General features: G+C 55.3%; 8 protein-coding genes across 8 annotated transcripts; 6 read left to right on the forward strand and 2 right to left on the reverse strand.

Moving 5' to 3' along the window:
* Positions 1-908: 908 nt before the first annotated feature.
* Positions 909-5,118, reverse strand: QBC33DRAFT_537475 (uncharacterized protein). The gene is made up of 3 exons (XM_060427796.1): positions 4,030-5,118; positions 3,913-3,960; positions 909-3,856 (listed from the first exon to the last, which is right to left on the reverse strand). Exons 1-3 carry the CDS (start codon positions 4,709-4,711, stop codon positions 1,230-1,232), a joined length of 3,357 nt encoding a protein of 1,118 aa, XP_060284030.1. The 5' UTR covers positions 4,712-5,118; the 3' UTR covers positions 909-1,229.
* Positions 5,119-5,382: 264 nt separating this feature from the next.
* QBC33DRAFT_450821 (uncharacterized protein) lies at positions 5,383-7,617 on the forward strand (the record flags this gene model as incomplete). The annotated part of the gene is given in 5 exon segments (XM_060424581.1): positions 5,383-5,782; positions 5,800-5,849; positions 5,881-5,959; positions 6,022-7,499; positions 7,537-7,617. 5 exon segments carry the CDS (start codon positions 5,383-5,385, stop codon positions 7,615-7,617), a joined length of 2,088 nt encoding a protein of 695 aa, XP_060284031.1.
* Positions 7,618-8,329: 712 nt separating this feature from the next.
* Positions 8,330-9,320, forward strand: QBC33DRAFT_537484 (uncharacterized protein). The gene is made up of 5 exons (XM_060427797.1): positions 8,330-8,397; positions 8,452-8,520; positions 8,579-8,675; positions 8,811-8,905; positions 8,967-9,320. Exons 2-5 carry the CDS (start codon positions 8,473-8,475, stop codon positions 8,985-8,987), a joined length of 261 nt encoding a protein of 86 aa, XP_060284032.1. The 5' UTR covers positions 8,330-8,397; positions 8,452-8,472; the 3' UTR covers positions 8,988-9,320.
* Positions 9,011-10,490, reverse strand: QBC33DRAFT_537486 (adenine nucleotide alpha hydrolases-like protein). Its single transcript, XM_060427798.1, has one exon. It carries the CDS (start codon positions 10,334-10,336, stop codon positions 9,125-9,127), a length of 1,212 nt encoding a protein of 403 aa, XP_060284033.1. The 5' UTR covers positions 10,337-10,490; the 3' UTR covers positions 9,011-9,124.
* A 222-nt stretch (positions 10,491-10,712) lies between these two features.
* QBC33DRAFT_514738 (putative ribosomal protein L7a.e.B, cytosolic) lies at positions 10,713-11,860 on the forward strand (the record flags this gene model as incomplete). The annotated part of the gene is made up of 4 exons (XM_060426056.1): positions 10,713-10,718; positions 10,951-11,025; positions 11,085-11,594; positions 11,660-11,860. 4 exons carry the CDS (start codon positions 10,713-10,715, stop codon positions 11,858-11,860), a joined length of 792 nt encoding a protein of 263 aa, XP_060284034.1.
* Positions 11,861-13,311: 1,451 nt separating this feature from the next.
* QBC33DRAFT_514739 (putative carbonic anhydrase) lies at positions 13,312-14,195 on the forward strand (the record flags this gene model as incomplete). Its single annotated transcript, XM_060426057.1, has 3 exons — positions 13,312-13,324; positions 13,402-13,512; positions 13,621-14,195. 3 exons carry the CDS (start codon positions 13,312-13,314, stop codon positions 14,193-14,195), a joined length of 699 nt encoding a protein of 232 aa, XP_060284035.1.
* A 367-nt stretch (positions 14,196-14,562) lies between these two features.
* QBC33DRAFT_537492 (putative ornithine cyclodeaminase) lies at positions 14,563-16,861 on the forward strand. The gene is made up of 3 exons (XM_060427799.1): positions 14,563-15,199; positions 15,272-16,019; positions 16,075-16,861. The coding sequence occupies exons 1-3, from the start codon at positions 14,959-14,961 to the stop codon at positions 16,493-16,495; spliced, it is 1,410 nt and encodes a 469-aa protein (XP_060284036.1). The 5' UTR covers positions 14,563-14,958; the 3' UTR covers positions 16,496-16,861.
* Positions 16,862-16,943: 82 nt separating this feature from the next.
* QBC33DRAFT_537495 (uncharacterized protein) lies at positions 16,944-19,734 on the forward strand. Its single transcript, XM_060427800.1, has one exon. The coding sequence runs from the start codon at positions 17,311-17,313 to the stop codon at positions 19,270-19,272; it is 1,962 nt and encodes a 653-aa protein (XP_060284037.1). The 5' UTR covers positions 16,944-17,310; the 3' UTR covers positions 19,273-19,734.
* Positions 19,735-19,952: the final 218 nt, after the last annotated feature.

Below are 19,952 nucleotides of genomic sequence, written 5' to 3' on the forward strand. Positions count from 1 at the left end.
CCCCCATGGGTCATTGCTCGTCGCTGCGATCTCGCGTCAGAATATGATGCCGTCACCAAACGGGGATGGCCCGATGCGGCAATTCGGACAAAACCCACCTTCGCGCACTTTGATCTGCACGCTCGAGTAGCCCTTGGTGACATTCTTGACGCTTCTGATGACCTTGGACATCTTGTCGGCTGTGTGAAAGCAAAAGGCGGACGGGTAGGGCGATGCGACTTCGGGAAGGGCGCGCTCGTTGTAGCGAGTCTATAGCGTCGGGCGCGGTGCAGCAGCCGCGGGCCTTGGAAAAGGCGATGATCTGGGACAGTGGGATTGAGAATGGGGGAGGGCGATACGGGGCGATACGCGCTGAACCAGGGAGATAATTGCAGACGGCCGTCAGGCAAAAGACTGCCGCATGGACTGGACCAAGTGGAAAGAACCTTGGAGGTGAGAGTATGCAAAGAGGGAGAGAGAGGTGGAGCTCGGTCGCTAGAAACGCTGACTCCTGTCTTCTCTGAGCTACCACCACAGGCTTAGTTTGGGAGGCCTTGGAATTAGATTCAGCCGACCTTCGGCGGGTACGGCCGAGCAATAACGAAATGGGTCGATGAGTGTAGTGCGCGCAGAGGAGGGCCAACGTAGGGCTTGCTAAACCAGTTCAATCATCGTCGGGTCTCTTGTGATGGCTCACTAATTCACCGTCAACCAACAACCAACTTATTTTCCGCAACATGGTGGCACTGCCCGTGACCTGTTGGCGAAAGCCACGAAAGCCATGACGAATCTTTAAAAACGGCCCAGTCAGCGCTAAACCTTTTCGGGTAGTATATTTAATCAGATAAACTAACTCTGGAGTTCTTAGTAGCCAGTGACGTAGCCCAGGACTCCCAAACTTGTCTTACTAGATAGAATCAGTGCTACATGGGCATAGGTAGTTAGGTAGGGTCATAGTGATGATGGCTTCCTCGCCGATTGAGAAAGGCTTATTAATAAAGTACTGTACATAGCAATTCGGCTGTAGAGCGAACGCGCACTTCAGAGAGACAAGTATCCGTACAAGGAAGCTCTGCGCAGGTTCGCAGCTCGATGAAACTCCGAGTTCCCAAAGCCCGAATGCCATCTAAGTTAAGCCTCGATGTGTCCCCCGTATTATCACGCAAAAGGTAAAAAACGAAATAGAAAAGTAGCGCCGACGCTTTCCCAATCCATCCCGTAAACACCATGTTCCTACACTTGACTCGTCCTCACTTGTCGACGTCGTCGGCATCTTCCATTTCCACGTCCCCGTCAACGTGTCTGGCTTTCTCCCTGCTCGACCGTCGCGAGGACCTCTCCCTGCTGCCACTCCCATCATTAGACGCGCCTCTCTTCCTCTCTGGCCCGCACTTCGTCTCCTTGGCCTCAGGCGTCTGGACCTCGACGGTATCCATTGCGTCCTCTCCGTCCTCCTTCTTGGGGTCCGGGTTCTGCGTAGCGGCAAGCGCAGCTCGGCGGCGCTCCTCGATCCAGGCGGGCGGTAAGCCGGGACCACTGGCGGCATTTCCGTAGTCGCTCTTCTTCGTCCCCTTGGGCCAACGGCCGGGACCACGGCCAGTCCCGCCCGACCGCTTGACGGCGCTCTTGGGCACCGATGAAGTCGACCTCCGACCTCCAACTGAGCGCCTTGCTCTTGGACCAGCTGTGCGCAAACCAGGTGGCCGGCCAACCGTTGAGCGAGACCGGTCAAGACGACGAGTACCGGAGACCGGAGGGAATACTTCGAACCGAGTTGGCGGTATGCCTGTGTACGGTGCCGTCCAGTCTTGTTCGGGGTCCGCGCCAGTTGCCGTGCTGCCAAGCCTGGATCCGACTGCCGATCCCACTCCATTGACAGCCACGCCGTTGGGCTTACTGTCTTCTGAAGGATGGCCATCGGTACCGGGTCCGGTCTCGTCTGGCTCCGTAGACTCGAGGACAGGAGGGGTGATCTCCGGCTTCTCGTCATGGTCACGGTCGACACCGTTTGTGGTAGGTTGGGCAACACGACTGTCGCCGTTGGTAATGACCTCGACATCGGCTGCTACGGGCTTGGGGCCGCCTTCTTCTTCGCGAGGCGCAATCGCATTGAGCGCCGGCCCAAGCTCAAAGTTGGCCGCGTTGCTCCGGCCCATTACGTACGGGGTCCATGTCAAGGCGCTCGGCTTGAGCTGAACATATTTCTTCGACTCCCATTTCGCCACGTACGCGCGACAATAGTCGAGATCGACGCGGAAAGCGTAGAGCCTTGTTTGCGGATCCCGGACCAAGCACCGCAGCCCCTCAAGAGCCGATACAACGTCGTCTGCCGTGAAACCGGTGTCGTCGGATATCTGCTTAATGCTGAGACCCCGTTTCTGTGACTTGTCTTCTGGAACGTGGCCCAGGAGGTATCGACACATGACCAAGCGCCAATAATTGCGATAGGACACAAGGCCCATGTCGGAAAGTGGCTTCTCGGGCGAGCCCGTCTTCTCCTCGACCCTCGTGAGGAGATATGAGAAGTCAATCAGAAGGTTGCCGTAGCCTTTGCGCTGGTGGATTGGTAGAGTTAGAATGCAAGAGACGTTGTTCTGGCTACTCGCGCGCTTCTCTTTGGAGAAGTAGCCGACAAAGTGATAACCCAAGTCGTCGTACTCGCAAAGGACGTAGAAGAGAAAAGGCTCTACATCATAATAGAGCGTCTTGGAACCCAGGAAGAGTTTCGCAAGAAGACACAGGTTCTGGCAGTAGACTGGGTTACGACGCCCGTCGACCTCGAACACGGAAACAGATTCGTGCCGATATATCTCGTCTCCGGGTGGGTGTTTGGCCGGGCATTTGAGCTTGTGCCGCCACGCCACGTAGTCCGAGTTCATGTACTTAAGGCAGAACTCGCAAATGTATAGCACCCGGTTCCTGCTGTACTCTTCGGGATAGGGCGCTGCGTACCAGGTGTCGATCTCCCAGCCGCCGAACTCGATACACTCAATCTGGCTTGCAGGGCCCGAAGTTTTCTTAGATTTCTTCGCAGGCACCTGAATCTCAGCCTGCATTGCTAGGAGCCGTTGTCTCCATTCTTCCTCGGCCTTCTGTTTGGCCTCGTCGAATCGCCGACGGTCATCAGTGGTCGGCAGGGTCTTTGACGTGTCTGCCTCGGCATCGTTCAGGATGCCGCCGTATGGTTTGCCCTTGAGCTCATCTGTCTCCTTGTCATAGAAGGAATAGAATGGCTGAGAGAAACTCGGGGCGGCGAAGGGAGGGAGGGCAGGCAGCGAGGCTGCAGCAGCTGTCCCTGCACTGCGGGCAGTGCCTGGCCTCGAACCTCTTGCACCACCCCTGCTTGCCCGCTTTCTGTCCCCCCTCGACTTATTGGAAAGGATTTCCCGCAGCTTTGGCGTGTTCGCCCGTATTTTGATGACAAGACTCGTCCGCGTCTTCTTCAAAATCGTGGCAGGAGGCTGCTGCGGGACCTTCAACCGTAATGAGCGCGCCGAATGGGGCCGAGCGCCCCCGTCACTGCCGCTAGCTCCCTCGCCGGCGATATGCTCATCCGCCGTGTGTCTGCTGCGACGTTTCCGAAGGGACATGATGATCTCCTCCGCCTCCGCCGATGACGTCTTTCGCTTCCGAAGAACGCGAGAACCATCCATAGGATCTTCGTCGAGGACTAGTTGATTGAAAACCGAGTGGGAATCTGGTTTATTGGCACCTTTCTGCGACGGGAGCAAGTCCCTCGCAAATTTCGGTGCGCTTGATCTGCGAGAAGAAGAGGGCATATCGGCGTCGACCGTGGCATCGGCGTCTGCCTCGTTCGTGTCTGAAGCCTCTTCGGGCGCCTCTCCTCCACAATGGGGGCATTTCCATGGCCCGGCATCTTGCATATTTAGGTCAGCAAAGAGAGCAGGGAGGGGGTGGCTGGGACAAAGGCACCTTGCTGACCACGTAAAGCGTTTGCTTCCCGCGCACATTGTTGATGGGCTGGTCAATGTCAGAGAAAATGCACAAGAGGGGGGCAGGGGCAGGGGCCGGAAAGGGCGGGGGACAAACAGTTTTCGCCACAAAGAGAACAGGCCAGGTACGGCTCAAATTCTTCTGCGGGATCATGATCCTCGTCCTGCTTGCAGAACATGCAGATATTCGCATTTGCAGCCTCCGACTCTTCGTCCTCGTCTCCATCTCCTCCTCGACCCTCAACTGGAAGATCCCACTCTGCGACATCATCGGATTCTTCATCGCTGCTACTGCTGGAATGTAAGCTTGCGCTGGCCTCACTTCCCTCCTCTCCTTCGTCTCCCTCCTCATCGTCTGTTTCCCCAGGTCTTATCTTGACAGCGCCAACCCCCTCGTCTTCTTCTTCCTCATCATCAATCACGTCTTGGTCTTCAATTGTTGCTCGGGTTGATCGAATAGCGGAAGCGTGGCGGTCAGATTCGCCGTCGTCGCCTCCCTCTGCTCCGTCTTCGGAGACGTCGCCGTCGCCTTCTCCATCTTCTTCTTCGTCGTCTTGGCTATCGTTCTCGGAATGGCGATTCTCATCCTCCTCAACGCTGGCATATACCTCATCATCTCCGGTCTCCCCATCTCTGTCGCTAGCGACATCTCCCCCGTCCTCGTCTAGCGCACCGGTATTGATTCGGTTGTTTGTCGTCTGTGTCTCGTACTCGGCGTCTCCTTCAGATACCATGACACTCTGCTGCAACTCCTCCTCCGCGAGTTGGGCATCCGCCATTGTTACAGTGCTGCTCCCAGCTCAAGTAGAGCCTCAAGACCAAGGCGCAAAGGCACCAGTGTGTCAAGACCCTCCCTCAACAGCGGCTACGCGTGCGAAGGATTGGAAGGTATGGTAGCACAGAATGCGGCATCCCCAAAGCAAGCAGATAAGGTTAAGGGAGGTTTATTTTTTTAAACTTCCGGATGTCGAAAGCGCGACCGATGGGCTGCGCGAGAGATGGGACCGGCGCGTGAAGTTGAGAGCGCGCTGCTGTTGCAAAGGCTGGGGATAACCTTCGCCAAAGGGTATAAATAAATAGCGAAGATGCTTAGACGCGTCGAGATCGTATCGCATGTGCTTCTATCGTGTTTTGATCCGGGCAAAGCTGTGTCAAGCCCCCTCGTTGGCTCAGATAGCTATTGCCTTGAGAGCGACGGAGGTCGTACACTGGATTAGTCATTCATTTGCCTCAGCCCATTCACCCCGCCGAATTGGTCAAAGCTTTTACTAGTGAATCCGTGCCTAGGTGCTCTTTGACGTCCTGAAGCAAGCTGCAAGATTCAACCAATCAGAGCTACCAGGTACCTAGGTATGATCCATAGCCAAATCTGTGACTCCTGCATCATTTTGCCAGTGCGGCTGCTCTGTCAAGTCCAACTACAAACCACCGACCGGCAAACCCTTTGATTATGACAGACGACATCGTGGCAGGAGCCGCCAAGCTCCAACTGGATGAGGAGACAGGGGAGATGGTCTCCAAAAACGAGCTGAAGAAGCGACTGCAGAAACGAGCCAAGAAGGCCGCGGCTCAGGCGCGAAGCCAGGACGCAGCCCAGAACTTGGGTATAGAAGCCGCTGCCGCTGTTAAAGAGAAGCTTCCGCCAAAGCCCAAGGCCGATGAGTCCTATCTGGACCCGGATGCCATGTTCAAGCAGGGGTTCCTTGCCGAGGTGTTTAAAGAAAGACCTGCCGAAGAGGTCATGACTCGATTTCCCCCTGAGCCGAATGGATATCTTCACTTGGGACACGCCAAGGCGATTGCCATCAACTTCGGATTTGCTAGGTACCATGGGGGTAAAACGGTTGGTAGTTTCCTTGCTCTTCAGGGACAACGGGGCTAACGACGGAGCAGATTCTCAGGTATGCGTTTTATCCGGTGTCGATAAGCCAGAGAGTTCTAACATAAGACCAGGTTTGACGACACCAATCCAGATGCCGAGGACGAGAAATACTTTGTGGCAATAGAGGAGACTATCCGGTGGCTCGGTAGGTGGTTCTGAAAGAGGTTATGTACCATTCCAGGAGGGCGCGCGCTTATTTCTCTCCAGGATTTGCTCCCCATGCGATCACATACTCGAGCGACAACTTCCAGAAGTTATACGACCTCGCTGAAAAGCTGATTCAGCTGGGCAAGGGCTACGTCTGTCACTGCAACGAAGCCGAAATTAAACTGCAGCGTGGTGGCGAAGAAGGCTCGTCGCCGAGATATCGCTGCGCGCATGCCGAACAGGATGTGGAGACGAACCTCCAGAAGTTTCGCGACATGCGCGATGGTAAGTACGAGCCACAGACTGCCTTTTTGCGCATGAAGCAAGACATCACAAGCGGCAACCCTCAGATGTGGGATGTTGGGGCATATCGGATTCCGAAGGACCAAACGCCGCACTTCCGCACTGGGAATCAGTGGAGGATTTATCCGACATACGACTTCGCACATTGTCTTTGCGACAGCTTCGAAGGGATTACCCACAGTCTGTGTACCACTGAATTCATCATGTCGAGAGAGAGCTACGAATGGCTGAACAAAACACTCGGTGTCTACGAGCCAATGCAGCGCGAGTATGGTGAGTTGCTGCCCCTTGGGGTCTTTCTTTTGAGCCCTGAACCACCCCCTATCCGCCTTCCTGGTTGGGAGTTGGGGGCGAGTGCGACTAAAGCTGATTTTCTAGGCCGCTTGAATGTCAGTGGCACAATCATGAGCAAGAGGGCGCTCAAAAAGCTGGTGGAAGGGAAGTTTGTCCGCGACTGGGATGACCCACGCCTCTACACATTGATCGCAATTCGTCGTCGAGGTGTGCCCCCAGGTGCACTTCTCTCCTTTATCAACGAACTCGGCGTCACGACCTCGCGGACCGTGATCCAGACCTTACGATTCGAACAGTCTATTCGCCGTTATCTCGAAACGACTGTTCCCCGTCTTATGCTCGTCCTTGACCCGGTGCCCGTGGTTATCGAGGACATCGATGACCTTGAAGGACAGCAGCTTGATATTCCATTCTCGCCAAAGGATCCCAAGATGGGTTCTCATAAACTACGCCTCACCAAGACAGTGTATATCGACCGCTCTGACTTCCGCGAGGTGGATAGCAAGGACTACTTCCGCCTCGCACCAGGAAAGACAGTTGGTCTTTTGCAAATTCCTTACCCTATTAAGGCGACTTCCTTCTCTAAAGATGGAGCAACGGGTAGGGTAACAGAGATCAAGGTTGTTTTCGACAAACAAGGCAAAAAACCCAAGACATACATCCAATGGGTCCCCGAGGGATCGCGGAAAGTTGAGGTTCGGGTTCACAGCCAGCTTTTCAAATCCCCAGATCCCACTGCCGTCGAGGGGGGTTTCCTGAACGACATCAACCCTGACAGCGAGGCGGTCTATCCAGAGGCCCTCGTTGAGTCTGGATTCGAGGAGGTGCGCCGTCGAGCCCCCTGGCCAGAGGCTAAGGGGGAAAGTAAGGGCGCCGGGCCGGAAAGCGTAAGGTTCCAAGCCATGCGGGTTGCATACTTTGTGAGTTTCTGGTGCCTTATTGTCTCCACGGGATGCCTTCTAACGAACTCTCGTGCAGGCCGTAGACACTGATAGTACGGAGGACAAGATTGTGCTCAATCGTATCGTCTCTCTCAGAGAGGATGCGGGAAAGAGGTGAGGTAATCTCATAAATAGTATGGGGCCCTCGGTTCAGCATATGCTGCCGATATGCACATTCCTACCGGATGACCAGAAACGGAAGCTAGGCGTGACCGGCATTGGCACGTCTACTAGTTTGAAGCGAGATGGATGTCATTCGGCAGATAAAAACAGTCTCGTTGAATATCGAAGTCAATTGAATTCGGTACGGCCTACATGTGCCAGGAGAATCCCTATCCTGCCAACAGTCCACCTGCTGACGAGCATCTCCCTTTCAACCAAACATCCAGCACCCATTCCTATAGTACATATTGCCCTTGTGAAATGCAACCAATCTCTTCAGGCATAAAAACAAAGTGCGAGCAAGGACTAGAGCATGACCTTGGAACCCCAGTATCGGTACCGATGTTCATGGCGCGGCTGCTCGTAGGCCTGAAAAGTAATATGCGCTGCAATTTCGCCGGGAAACCCTCCAGATTGAAGAGCTTCTCCCTAGCCAAGGCGAATATTGAACTCATCAATACATTGGCATGTACTTATTGTTCAGATTTATCAGTCCGTAATTATATAGGTACCTACATAGTAACATTCAGAGGGCTTGTCTTGATGCAGATAGCTTGGTGGGGACGAACAGAATAAAGCAGAGCAGGGTCAGGCGTCACGCTCGCACGTGACTAGATCTAGAGCCTCAGGTTACCGAACCGCCAATCGTCAATCATCAATTGTCAATTGAGTCGCCCTTCTCTCCCAGCTCGAGCCGCAGCCAGCGCGATAGACCACCCAATATACAAATAGCCAGGTACACATCAGCTTGGTCTAACATGTCCTAATCCTTGCTAACTCAATTGACTAGGAACCCGGCAATTCACTCGCCATGCCCGTTCCCTTCGAGACCTTGATTCCCTATGGGATCATCCTTGCCGTGAGCTCTTACCTCAGACCTTGCACCTTTCTGCACAGCGGATATTGACAGCTGGAAGATGTTTGGGGTCACAGGAGCCGGATTGTCGAAGATCAAGAACATGCAGAATGGCGGAAAGCGGCCAAGACGGTCGCTAGATCAGTGGGATAGGGTGAGCATTCTACCTTCTCGATGAACTCGTTCTTGCTAACTCCCGACCAGCAAAGTACGAACCGGCCCTCACGCCTCGGCCTCCCTCCCGGAACATAAAGCCGCCTTTTTGAGCTTCAACTAATCCCATTCTCCCATAGTGATGGACCGCGACCGGAGGCTTACCGGCTTCCTGCGAGGCCAAACAGACACGCCCAGGGCACCGTCGGGCTACGAGCTGAATAATCCGTGGAGGGTATGTTGACTTTCGCATCTACTTCATTGTGCTTTACTGACATGTCTGTGTGCTGCTGCAGTTGGAAAAACGAATGTCATAAACCACGACGCGATACGCCGAGTGCTCATGTATATATTAAAGGGAACACCGAGGACTGCCGCGGAAGGCATGGACTGGTACCTGACATGTACTGTTCTGCTGTTCCTGCGGGTAACGCGGAATTCAAAACGATTAGATTCATATCTGTATCTGTGGCCTATTCTTGTTGAGACCGTCTAACAGCATGCATGCCTGACATAATGCCTGGCTGGATATGTAACCGCACCGCTCACAGTTTCCAAGAACCTGCTTTTTCACGACCTTTGCGTTACCGGTGCCATTCCTGATTGGTAACGTTCGAGGCCCCCCGCTGCTTTTCTGCTTTCTCTGCGACAGCTCCTTCGCAACATCGACCTCGAGGACATGGGATGCTTCATTGTCTCTCAGTTGTTTCTCCATCGCGTCCATTTCGCCCCCCGAACTGCGGCCATTCTGTGAGCCACATCCACCAATATTATCTTCCTCGCCCGGAAGGGCAGTCGGCGTCGAACCGTCCCTGCAAAGACACGGATCGGGCTTGGAGCCAGGGACGAGTCTGGCCATATCTTCGCCGCTCCGCACAATATCCAAAATAGCCGTTGGCCGCACCTTCTCAAGGTCCTTAATCAGGGACCTTGCGCTTCCCCGGAAAGCCTCTGGACTGTATATGCATTCGGTGCAGAAGTAATCAAGCTTTTTGTGATGGGCGTACAGCACAATCTCCTTCTCATACGAATACTTCAGAGGCTTGCTTCGCTTGACGTCGGAATTAGCGTCTCCAGTCACGATGCTCGTACTCCTCGAGAGGCGTGGCAAGTCGCCCCTGAGGAGGTTCATCATGATAGTCTCGGCAACGTCATCGGCGTTGTGGCCTGTGACAACATGCTGTATTCCAAGGATTTTGGCTCCTCGATCCAAGGCCTGTCGACGGAAGACACCGCAGTAGGTGCAATTGCCCTTCTTGCCTATCGTCTCGACGACCTGGTCCATCGTCCATCCGTAGAGCTCGTCGTAGCCCAAAACCTTCAGCGGCATGTCATATTGGACCGCATTCCGCTTGACGGTCTCTAGAGAGTCATCCCGGTAGCCTTTGATGCCCTCGTCAATGCTGAGGAGCACAAGATCGAGTCCATACTTATGGCGCTCGTTGAGGGTCTTGAGGACGGAGGCAAGGACGGTAGAGTCTTTGCCCCCGGAGGCCCCTATAGCGACCTTCTCGCCTGGGTAAAAGAGCTTGGACGAGGTGATGGTGTGGTGCACCTCATCCTCAAATATGGAGATGAAACATTGCTTGCAGAGTTTCTGATGATTCTTGGGTCGTTTGATGAGTGCCCGTTGGGTCTTGCAGATTGCGCAGGGAACTGGAGCCATGAGGGAGGGATGGATGATTCTCTGACGTTTCCGTCACCGAAAGAAATAAAGAAGATGCGCAAGAAACGGGACTTAGATGTTATGGCGATTCCTGTTCTAGTATCAACTTATGTTGCTAGCTTTTGAGTCAAAAGTTGGAAAGCCTGAGAGACCCTTCAAGCCTGTATCCACTTCTTGCTCACTGCCTTGGGGTGGGCCTAATAACTGCGGGCACAGACCACGCATGGGCTGGGATGTTTTACCGAAGCTTTCCCGACCCAATTCTCAACCCTAATCATATTTTCCGATTCCACAAATTTCCAACTTGTGATTCTTCGACAACTTTCCTGACCACCACCCAACTTCAAGGATCTGAGCCGTCAGCACCTCGATCACAATGGCCGTAAGTATCTGATTAAACACTGGATTTTATTCGGTTGCGTCTTCGTGCGCTTCCGCAATTATGCGTGCTTTCGAGCATCGCGTTCCGCCTGTTTGCCTCGAGAGGCACAGGTGAAGACTGGCTTGAGCCTGGTCGCTGGTGTGCTGAAATGCCACCCGACCGGCTCTCTAGAGTTCAAAGAAGACGGAAATGAACGAGTTCATTTGCTGATGTCTTCTTTCCTCAATGATAGCCTCCTACCAAGAGCGGCAAGAAGGCCGCCCCGGCCCCCTTCCCCCAGTCCAAGGCTGGCAAGAAGGCGCCCAAGGTCAGTAGTATACGCCCACTCCCGCGCAGTTTTCTCGCCTGCTAACAACGTGTCTAAAGAACCCTCTGATCGAGAAGCGGACCCGAAACTTCGGCATCGGCCAGGACATCCAGCCGAAACGCAACCTCTCGCGCATGGTGAAGTGGCCCGAGTATGTCCGACTCCAGCGCCAGAAGAAGATCCTCAGCATGCGGCTGAAGGTCCCGCCCGCAATCGCCCAGTTCCAGAGTGTTCTCGACAAGAACACTGCCGCCCAGGCGTTCAAGCTCCTGAACAAGTACCGGCCTGAGACCAAGACCGAGAAGAAGGAGCGTCTGCTTAAGGAGGCCACTGCCGTCAAGGAGGGCAAGAAGAAGGAGGATGTCAGCAAGAAGCCCTACGTCGTCAAGTATGGTCTCAACCACGTTGTCGGCCTGATTGAGAACAAGAAGGCCTCGCTCGTCCTGATCCCGAACGATGTCGACCCTATCGAGCTCGTCATCTTCCTCCCTGCCCTGTGCCGCAAGATGGGTGTCCCGTACGCCATCATCAAGGGCAAGGCCAGGCTCGGAACCGTCGTGCACAAGAAGGTCAGTACTCGTGCCCACCCGTGATTGCGCTTCTGCGAGCACCCCTTGCTGACTTTGTGTCTCAGACCGCTGCTGTCCTCGCCGTCACCGAGGTCCGCTCCGAGGACAAGAACGAGCTGTCCAAGCTCGTCTCGGCCATCAAGGACAACTACCTGGAGAAGACCGAGGAGAGCCGGAAACGGTGGGGCGGTGGCATCATGGGCTTCAAGGCCCAGAAGGCCATGGAGAAGAAGCAGAAGGCTGCCGAGACTGCCCTCAAGGTCTAAAATCATCATGCATTGGGGATGGTGGGAAAAGGCGTGGCTGCAATTACGGCGTATGGAAAATACCAAACCAGACAGGGTCAAATCGATATGCTTGCTTCCACGACGAGTGCGGAGACTTGATGTTGCCGTGTCTTTGTATTGGCATTCCTGCATGCCTAGTAGTGTCACACTCGCAACAGCCACACTGACAAACTAAATGTACGGTACATTCAGAAGCCTGGGTCCTCGGTGAAGGTCCAATTGTAGAGCCATTGCCGATACGGCTCGACGAACATGATTGGGACTTGGCAGACTCCTCGCAAGCAAGGGGTCCCAGCCTCTTCTTATCTGTCTCATTTCAACTTTGCCTTCGTGTTGGAGCTGGGGACGCGGCTTGTCTCGTCAACTTTGCGGTGTGTCAATGTCTCCGGAACTCGATAATCTCCTTGGCGAGATAGGCGCAAGAAGGTTATAAGTTATGCGACACTAGTGAAGGATCGACGTTGGAAGCGGGACTATACCCGGAGGCCCCACCCCCAGTCTAGGGTTGTATTATATGACAGATTGGCTTGTAAATTGAGCCAAGGAGTGTGCGGCTACAGGGGAAGATTGGTCAGGGCAAAACGGGCATTGATTCATACTGGTTCGCCTAGGGGGTTTGTACCCTGGCCCTGTCTGGCCTGGGCCTTTCGCGTGGGGTACATGGCAATTACGACAGTGCAGATGGGAATGTCGGGATTCTGGTTGGCGATCTCTGCCCGGGGATGTGCAGTTTTGGGTTTGAGGCATTCCCATATTTCCCTCCACGGAAACCCCTTCCATTACCACCCCCTCCTTCCGCATAGGTATGCAGAACCCCAATGCCGCCGGGGCTCTGACCACTGGGAAAACACGAAGCCCGCAAGGAGAAGGGCTGATCCACGAGTCTCCGGGTTTCACCCCAAACTTGGGATGTTGAGGTCCCGACCGAATAACACAATCCCCCGTTTTACCCTGACGAGGGGCGAGGTATTTGAGCCATGCGTCTGCTCAACCTCGATGGGGTTTTTCGAAGCTGGTCGATCTCCTGATTCCCGAGTGTGTGATATCTCACGAACAGCCCCATCATCTTCATAACTCCTCCTCCGAGTATAATTCTCTCAGTGTCTCCTTATCCTCCCCCACGTTCTCCTTATCTCGTCGTCCGTTCGTCCAGGAAATTGCATGACACGACCCCGACCCTTGGCATACCTTGCTTAACTTGCAGGCAGCCACCCACCGCAAAGGCCCGAGTGGTCAGCTGTTGGGGAACCATATCGTGGGATCTGTTTGGTTGAGCTTCCCAAATCGGCCGACCCAAAAAATCGCGCGCCACGCGCCATCATACATATCCGCGGATCTCCCCTCATCTGCTCTCCTCTGCTTCTCTCAACGACCTTTTCTTTTCTTTTTTTGGCCTGCCTCAGTGACGAGAAGCTCGCTAGACCTTCAAGATGTCTCAAACCAGTAAGTCAATGCGATCCAACTTCGGGCGGAATTGGTTTCCTGGATGTGCATGCTGAACCCCCGTGGCGATTGTGCAGAGGATACATTCCTGTATGCGCTGAGCTCAAATAATGCCTGGGCCGGGTACAAGGCGCATCAGAACCCCAGCTTCTTCTCCAAGCTGGCGAGTGGCCAGACACCTCAGATCCGTAAGTCCGACCGACCCTCAACACTCTCCGTCCGTCCTGTGTCACATGCGCTCTTCCGCCCACGATGCGGTCTTGGCTGACCCGGACCTTCCCCAACCCGGCAAAAAGTGTGGCTAGGGTGCTCCGACTCTCGCTGCCCCGAGACAACGATCCTGGGCCTGCAGCCGGGCGACGTGTTTGTGCACCGCAACATCGCCAACATCATCTCGGCAACGGACATCAACACGTCTGCGGTGATCGAGTTCGCGGTGGTGCACCTCAAGGTCAAGCACATCATCCTGTGCGGGCACACGTCTTGCGGCGGCGCGGCGGCGGCGCTGGGCGAGTCGCGCATCGGCGGCGTCCTCGACACGTGGATCACGCCGCTCAAGGCGATCCGGCGCAAGCACGCCGACGAGCTGGCGGCCATCCGCGACGAGGGGGGGCGGTCGAGGCTCGTCGTCGAGCTCAACGTGCGCGCCGGCATCGAAGTGCTCATGTCAAACTTCACCATCCTCGAGGCCATCCACGACCGCGGCCTCGAGGTCCACGGCTGCGTCTTCGACATCGGCACGGGCCGCATCACGGACCTCAGCATCGGGACAAAGGGCAAGAGGTTCAACACCTCCTCCGATGAGGTCGTTCGCGGCAACCACGCTCAGCTGGTCTTCCGGGGCGCCAATGCCTCCATGACCGTCCGATGATGGACTTCGCGGGCGGGATTGGAGCCCAGGAGGGTAACAGCAGCCCGGAGTTTGGGTTGGGAAGAGCAATTGAAGGGGCAGTTAAAAGGGCAGTTCAAGGGGCCGTTAAAGGGGCAATTGAAAGGGGGCAATTAATCAATTGGCCCTGCCCAATTGACAAGAGGCAAGAGGCAGGAACCAGAGAAACCTACAGGTTGCATGAGCGGAGGAAGTAAATATTCGCGGCTGGCATTGGCGGACCTGCGCTCCTAGGCATTTCATTCGGGAAAGCGTTGGTAAACGGAGTTTGGTGCATCTTTGATCCTCAAGTATACGAAGCAGTCGGTATATAGAAGCTGCAAATTCAATGGTTCGATGCGTCCCGCGGCCTGCCTCGTCGCGACACACCACCTATAAGCGGGTCCCCATGGCGGGTCTAACGGCGCCCAGTCTGCACATCGCAACCCCTCAATCTCTGAACGCCCCGCCGATTGCGACAGATACGTAATGTAATGATGCTTGGAATGAGGGCATAGCTACCTAGCTATCTAATCTCAACTACCAACACGATCCTAATATTCCTACAGAACTCCTTTTCGGCAACTATCTCTTCGTGACTTTCCAAGCTCTGTCGAGGGACCATGTGGAAATAGGATTAACGTCCTGATATTGTACTATACCTGCGGAAGAGAAGCTTGAAACCTCCCGCAAAGAACCGATACACGGTCGAAGGACGCTTGATCAACTGCAACTGCCCTTTGGCAATCAGCTTCCAGAGCCCGCCATGCCTCTCTCCGTCCTAACCGACGATGAGATCCGAATCCTGCTCGAGCATCTGACCCTGGACGAGCTCGAGTCTTTTACCAATGAGCTCCGATTTGCTTTGCACCAGTACTCGACCAACACCCAATCCATAGATGATAACTTGATACATCAACCCCACCGCACGTCGGTACGTTCGCCCACCACAGGGGCTACGACCCTGTTCATGCCGTCCTGTAGCACTGCTGGCCATGGAGTCAAGGGTATGTTTACAAATATATCCCCCACTTAGAAGATCAACAAAAACACCCGTGATAACTAACCATCGCGTCCAGTCATCACCCTATCTTCCGCAGGCGGCCAGAAGAGTGTCGACCCTCAGCTGCCCATCATACGCCCAACCGGAGCCATCACCCTCTTCGCCCCCGACGGCCGTCCAACGGGCATCCTGCACGCCAGCACCCTGACGGCCTTCCGCACGGCCCTGGCGTCCGCCTGCCTCCTCATCCGCCGCAACACCGTGCGCACCGTCACCGTCTTCGGGTGCGGCGAGCAGGCGTACTGGCACGTGCGCCTCGCGCTCCTCCTCCGGGGCTCGACGATCCGGCAGGTCAACATCATCAACCACCGGTTCGGCGACAGCTGCCGGGCGATCCTGGCGCGGTTCTACGGGGCGCCGAGGGCGGCCAAGCGGCGGGAGGGCTGGGAGGAGGCGCAGTTCGGGATCCTGACGCCGGGCTATGGCGAGTACCCGCGCCTGCTCAAGGAGCAGCTGCGCGCCGCCGACGTCGTCTTCTGCTGCACACCGTCGACGGTGCCGCTGTTCGAGGCGGCCATCCTGACCAGCCGCGAGGGGCGCCGGAAGGGGCGATTGGTGGTGGCTATTGGGAGCTACACGCCGCAGATGCACGAGCTGCCGATCGATCTTCTGAGGCAGGCGACGAGGACCCATGAGAAGGGCCACCATCATTACCATAAGCACGCGATGGAGGGCGGGGTTATTGTGGTCGACACCCTTGATGGCGCGCTCAAAGAAGCTGGGGAGATCATCGAGGCTCGTCTGGAACCGACGCAGCTGGTCGAGTAAGTGGCCGGTGACATGTAGAACCAACTAGCTTCACGTTACTAACTCGCACAGGCTCGGCGAGCTCGTCATGATCCATAAGAGCGCCGTGGCCGAGGACGAAGAGGCCGAGACCGGCAGCGTGGCTAGCTTCCCGTCCGTCCCCTCTGCCGAGCTCGAGAAATTCGACCTCAGTCCGAGCGGCACCGCCTCCGCAATGTCCAGCGTGTTCAGCTCCGAAGGGGCACCATCCTCGAGCAGGACGCCTTCCCCCAGCCGCAGGGAAAGTGGCCACTTCTCGCTCCATCGCAGTAACTCGAGCCGTAGCTCTACTGACAGGCAGAAACGAAAAGATAACCGTTTTGCGCGGTGGCTCCAGGAGGGGAATGTAATCTATAAGAGCGTGGGCCTCGGGCTGATGGATCTTACGGTTGGACTGAAAGTAATCGAGCTTGCCAAGAAGAAGGGGGTGGGAAGCCATATCGAAGGGTTTTAGAGGTAACCATATTCTGCATCAACACCTTCACTGCCTGAGTGTCCCGTCAACTGAGACAATGGAGGCTCCTCAACCATGGAGGCAATGATGTCTTATTGTCTTACCTACTTAATTGAGCACTAGTGATATTATACTCTCCGCACACTTTCATTCAACCTTCTGGATTCATTTTAAGGCTCTGTGGTTTCCTTTGCATCTTGGAAGTCATGGTAGTAAGGAGAGAGCTAGGCAGTAATAGGCTGAAGGCTGGCGAAGCCACAAGTTTAATTTGCCCACGCTTGGGGGGCAAAGGTTTATTGGTGCTCAATGGATTCCATACGACAGTTTAAAGTTATGGTATTAGTGAGTCAGTAGTGAATAGTGCAGTACAATGGATGTCACGTGCACTTCCAATTGGAAACATGGCCAATCACTGGGCTTCCATTTCCACACCGAAGCTTGTGTTTAGGTTCATTACTCTACCTTCTTATCTAGCTAGTTCTTTGACTTGATGTGATCCCATCGTCTCTCACTGCCCTGCCAATCTGTCAGTGGGTTAATCACACATCACAGTCTTGCATTCTTCTACATCCCGCAGCTGTCCCTGTCAGCGGCAGCAGAAAAAGCAAGTTGCTACTGCGGCAGACACGGCACCACCGCTCTTGTCCAATCGACTTCCAGACCTGCCAGCCATTGACCGACTCGGGTCACACCGAACCATTTCCTCATAGATACATATCCTCGCAGATCCATCCGCTTCCTAGTCAGCGCCGAGGAAGCCACTGCCTGAGCTGACCCTGACTCAAGCCCCCCACGGAGGAGAGAAGGAGGAAAGAATGGCGCAAGAGGCTGAATGGGAGACACAAGAAATGATGGAAAACGGGGACGGCGAAGCAGCTCAAACGGGCCAATCAAAACGACCCCCACTCAGCCAGCATGGCAGCGACTCCCAGGCGAGCGATCAGGCACAGCAGCAGCAAAATGCGTACCGCCCAAGGGTTCAGAAGCACGTCGTTGGTGGAGGTACCGGAGGACGATTTCACGCCCGAGTCCCCTCTTCCAAAATTATCCACAAGCACCATGCCTCGACCTCGTCCAGCAAATTGAATCGCCGACAAGCATCGCCATCACCAGAGCGTGGGATTGGCTCCCAATTCGGATCAACGCACCGTCGCGTAACCTCAGACGTAGACCTGTCTCGGAAACTGTCTGCGACGAATCTGAGCAAGAACTCGTCCCACACAAACCTCAAGTATAGCCGATCCAAGGTCGACATTGGCAAGAAGAGCAAATCGTCAGCGAACCTCAAACGATCGCTCTCGAATCCTGCCGTTCACAAGCTGAAGTCCGCAAACGTCCATTTCAACCTCGGCGACGAAGCGGAAGACGGCCAAGACGGACAGGAGGACGAGTGGGTTGACGCCAGCACGTCTGCTTCGCCTTTGCTTTCCAGGCGCACTTCGGTTGTGAGCGGCGGCCAGTCGTCAGTGGAACACCCCGCGAGTAGAGACAGCTCCCGTCCTCACTCCTCGCCTGCTCCGAGCCATCAATTCGCGACCGAGAATGGTCAGTCTAGTGGCACAAATAGCGTAGCTCATAGCCTCGATCGACGGGCGGCGAACCACCAACAATACCTTACGTCGCGCCTCCTCCAACGAAATCCCTCACTGGGCGGCGTCCCCCCCAAGATGTCGGCCGAAAACGTCTCGGTACACCCTTCGTCTTCTCGGCAGCACTCCCCGGACTCTGGCGGCAGCCGGGACACTACATCGACACTGTCTGGCACTCCGCGAATGCCATTGCTGATGCGACCGGGTAGCAGTGGCAAGGAGGAGCTAACGTCGCGCTTCGTCACAAACAACAGCCAAGGATCCGGCTCGGGTGCGACCGGCGACTCATTCTTGGTCGAGGCGAACCGCGGTGGCCTCTCGCGCGCGGCATACATCAGAGCCGATGGCGGACCGCGACGACCGCAGTCCACGGGGAATTTGGCACAGGTGCAGAAGCAGAAGCAACAGGATCTGATTCGCGCACAGGTGCGACTGGAAGAAGACGAGTCGACCTTGACTGACGGCGGCGATGGGAAGCCCAGTGGGCTAGCGGGCGGTGCCCGTAGCAGGCGCACCGGGGGATACACCGTGTCTCGTGGAGAGATGAACCGGACGCAGCAGAAGTTGGACCTCCAGAGAGCGAGCTCCAGCCTGGAGCCTTCTCATCACCACCCCGGCATGGGCATGGGGCTGGCTGGCGTGGCTTCAGCAGCAGGTCCGCTGGTTGGTGGATCAGGTTTCGAGGCTCGGGACCCGAGATTGGGCAAACTGATGGAGAGGACGGGGATGGAGTACCTGGTCGTCCGTCGGTATCAGAACCCCATTGCCAGGTCAATAAATCGCCTGACACAGTTGCCGGGAGTCGACAAGGCGCGGCGCATCCCTAAACCTGGCAGCCCTAGTGTTCCCAACGTTGGGCCCCATTCGAGACGCGGTTCGGAATACGGCGGCCTTCGACATGCACAGCTGCAGAACCTGAACGAGCGGGAGCTCCGCGATCCCACTGTGGCCGGCCTCATCAGCGCCCAGATCTCTAAGAGGCCCAGCACACCGCGAAGAGGTCATACGGCAACCGGCTCGAGCAGCATCCGGCCGAGCATGGATCTCGACGAGGCTGCAGGCAGACGGCCGGACTCGAGGAGGCTGAGCGTGGCCAGCCTGGCTGACAGAGGAGAGGATGCCCAGACAATGGCACTCCTCCGTAACTTGTGGGACAAGAACATGGATCTGAGTGCCAGCCAGGAATAGGGATCTGAGCTGGACTGGGAAGATATCGACATCCCCTACGAAGGTTAAAGGCAACAACAACAGAGAGCTATTTGTGATGACGACGAGCTGTGAGCAGAGCACCCTGGATAGGCCATTGGCAAGGCGTGGTCCGGTATGACTGCTACGATCTTTCTTTCTACAGGCTGGCGTTGACTTATTAGATGCTGGAAAAGCTGTCCACCTTCTTTTTTTCTACAATGGGGCATTACAGGGCTCAACACCTGGGAGGGCTAAGAAGGATTATGATGATGATGATGGCGTTTTCTTTCAGGCCGGATAGACGCACAAGGCGTATTAGAATATGAGGCTTTACATAAATTAGTTGCCTCTTTGTCGAGATATAATGACATGAAGTTGTCACTGAGATGCAAGGCTTTGGTGTTGAAGCTGTGAAGTGAACCTACCTAGATAACTTGCGACTTATCGGACTAACCGTTGTAGGCAGTTTATGAGGTTGTTTGGTGGGGTCGACGGTATTCCATGTACCACCTCTTCCCTGCCAAATCCATTAAATCCACTTTTCCTCGCCTCCATCCCGTCCCGTCGCATCTCGACAGCAAACGTTCGGCGGCACGTCTTGAACTCTCCTTCACCTCACTCTAACATCGATCCATTATTGTCCGAACAGAAACCAGCAACACTCCGTCACAGTAAAAAAA

Source organism: Phialemonium atrogriseum (assembly GCF_030411735.1).
Source record: "Phialemonium atrogriseum strain 8032-3 unplaced genomic scaffold QBC33scaffold_11, whole genome shotgun sequence".
NCBI classification, from domain to species: Eukaryota; Fungi; Ascomycota; class Sordariomycetes; order Cephalothecales; family Cephalothecaceae; genus Phialemonium; species Phialemonium atrogriseum.

Excerpts from the sequence above, each read along its gene's own strand:
- QBC33DRAFT_537475 (XM_060427796.1), bottom strand. The coding sequence starts at position 4,711 with ATGGCGGATGCCCAACTCGCGGAGGAGGAGTTGCAGCAGAGTGTCATG. Across the intron at positions 3,961-4,029 it reads TTCTCTTTGTGGCGAAAACT|CCCATCAACAATGTGCGCGG; the intron begins GTTTGTCCCCCG and ends GACATTGACCAG. Across the intron at positions 3,857-3,912 it reads CGCTTTACGTGGTCAGCAAG|ATGCCGGGCCATGGAAATGC; the intron begins GTGCCTTTGTCC and ends TAAATATGCAAG.
- QBC33DRAFT_537484 (XM_060427797.1), top strand. The coding sequence starts at position 8,473 with ATGCCCGTTCCCTTCGAGACCTTGATTCCCTATGGGATCATCCTTGCC. Across the intron at positions 8,676-8,810 it reads AGATCAGTGGGATAGGGTGA|TGATGGACCGCGACCGGAGG; the intron begins GCATTCTACCTT and ends ATTCTCCCATAG. Across the intron at positions 8,906-8,966 it reads AGCTGAATAATCCGTGGAGG|TTGGAAAAACGAATGTCATA; the intron begins GTATGTTGACTT and ends GTGCTGCTGCAG.
- QBC33DRAFT_537486 (XM_060427798.1), bottom strand. The coding sequence starts at position 10,336 with ATGGCTCCAGTTCCCTGCGCAATCTGCAAGACCCAACGGGCACTCATC.
- QBC33DRAFT_537492 (XM_060427799.1), top strand. The coding sequence starts at position 14,959 with ATGCCTCTCTCCGTCCTAACCGACGATGAGATCCGAATCCTGCTCGAG. Across the intron at positions 15,200-15,271 it reads TGCTGGCCATGGAGTCAAGG|TCATCACCCTATCTTCCGCA; the intron begins GTATGTTTACAA and ends CATCGCGTCCAG. Across the intron at positions 16,020-16,074 it reads GAACCGACGCAGCTGGTCGA|GCTCGGCGAGCTCGTCATGA; the intron begins GTAAGTGGCCGG and ends TAACTCGCACAG.
- QBC33DRAFT_537495 (XM_060427800.1), top strand. The coding sequence starts at position 17,311 with ATGGCGCAAGAGGCTGAATGGGAGACACAAGAAATGATGGAAAACGGG.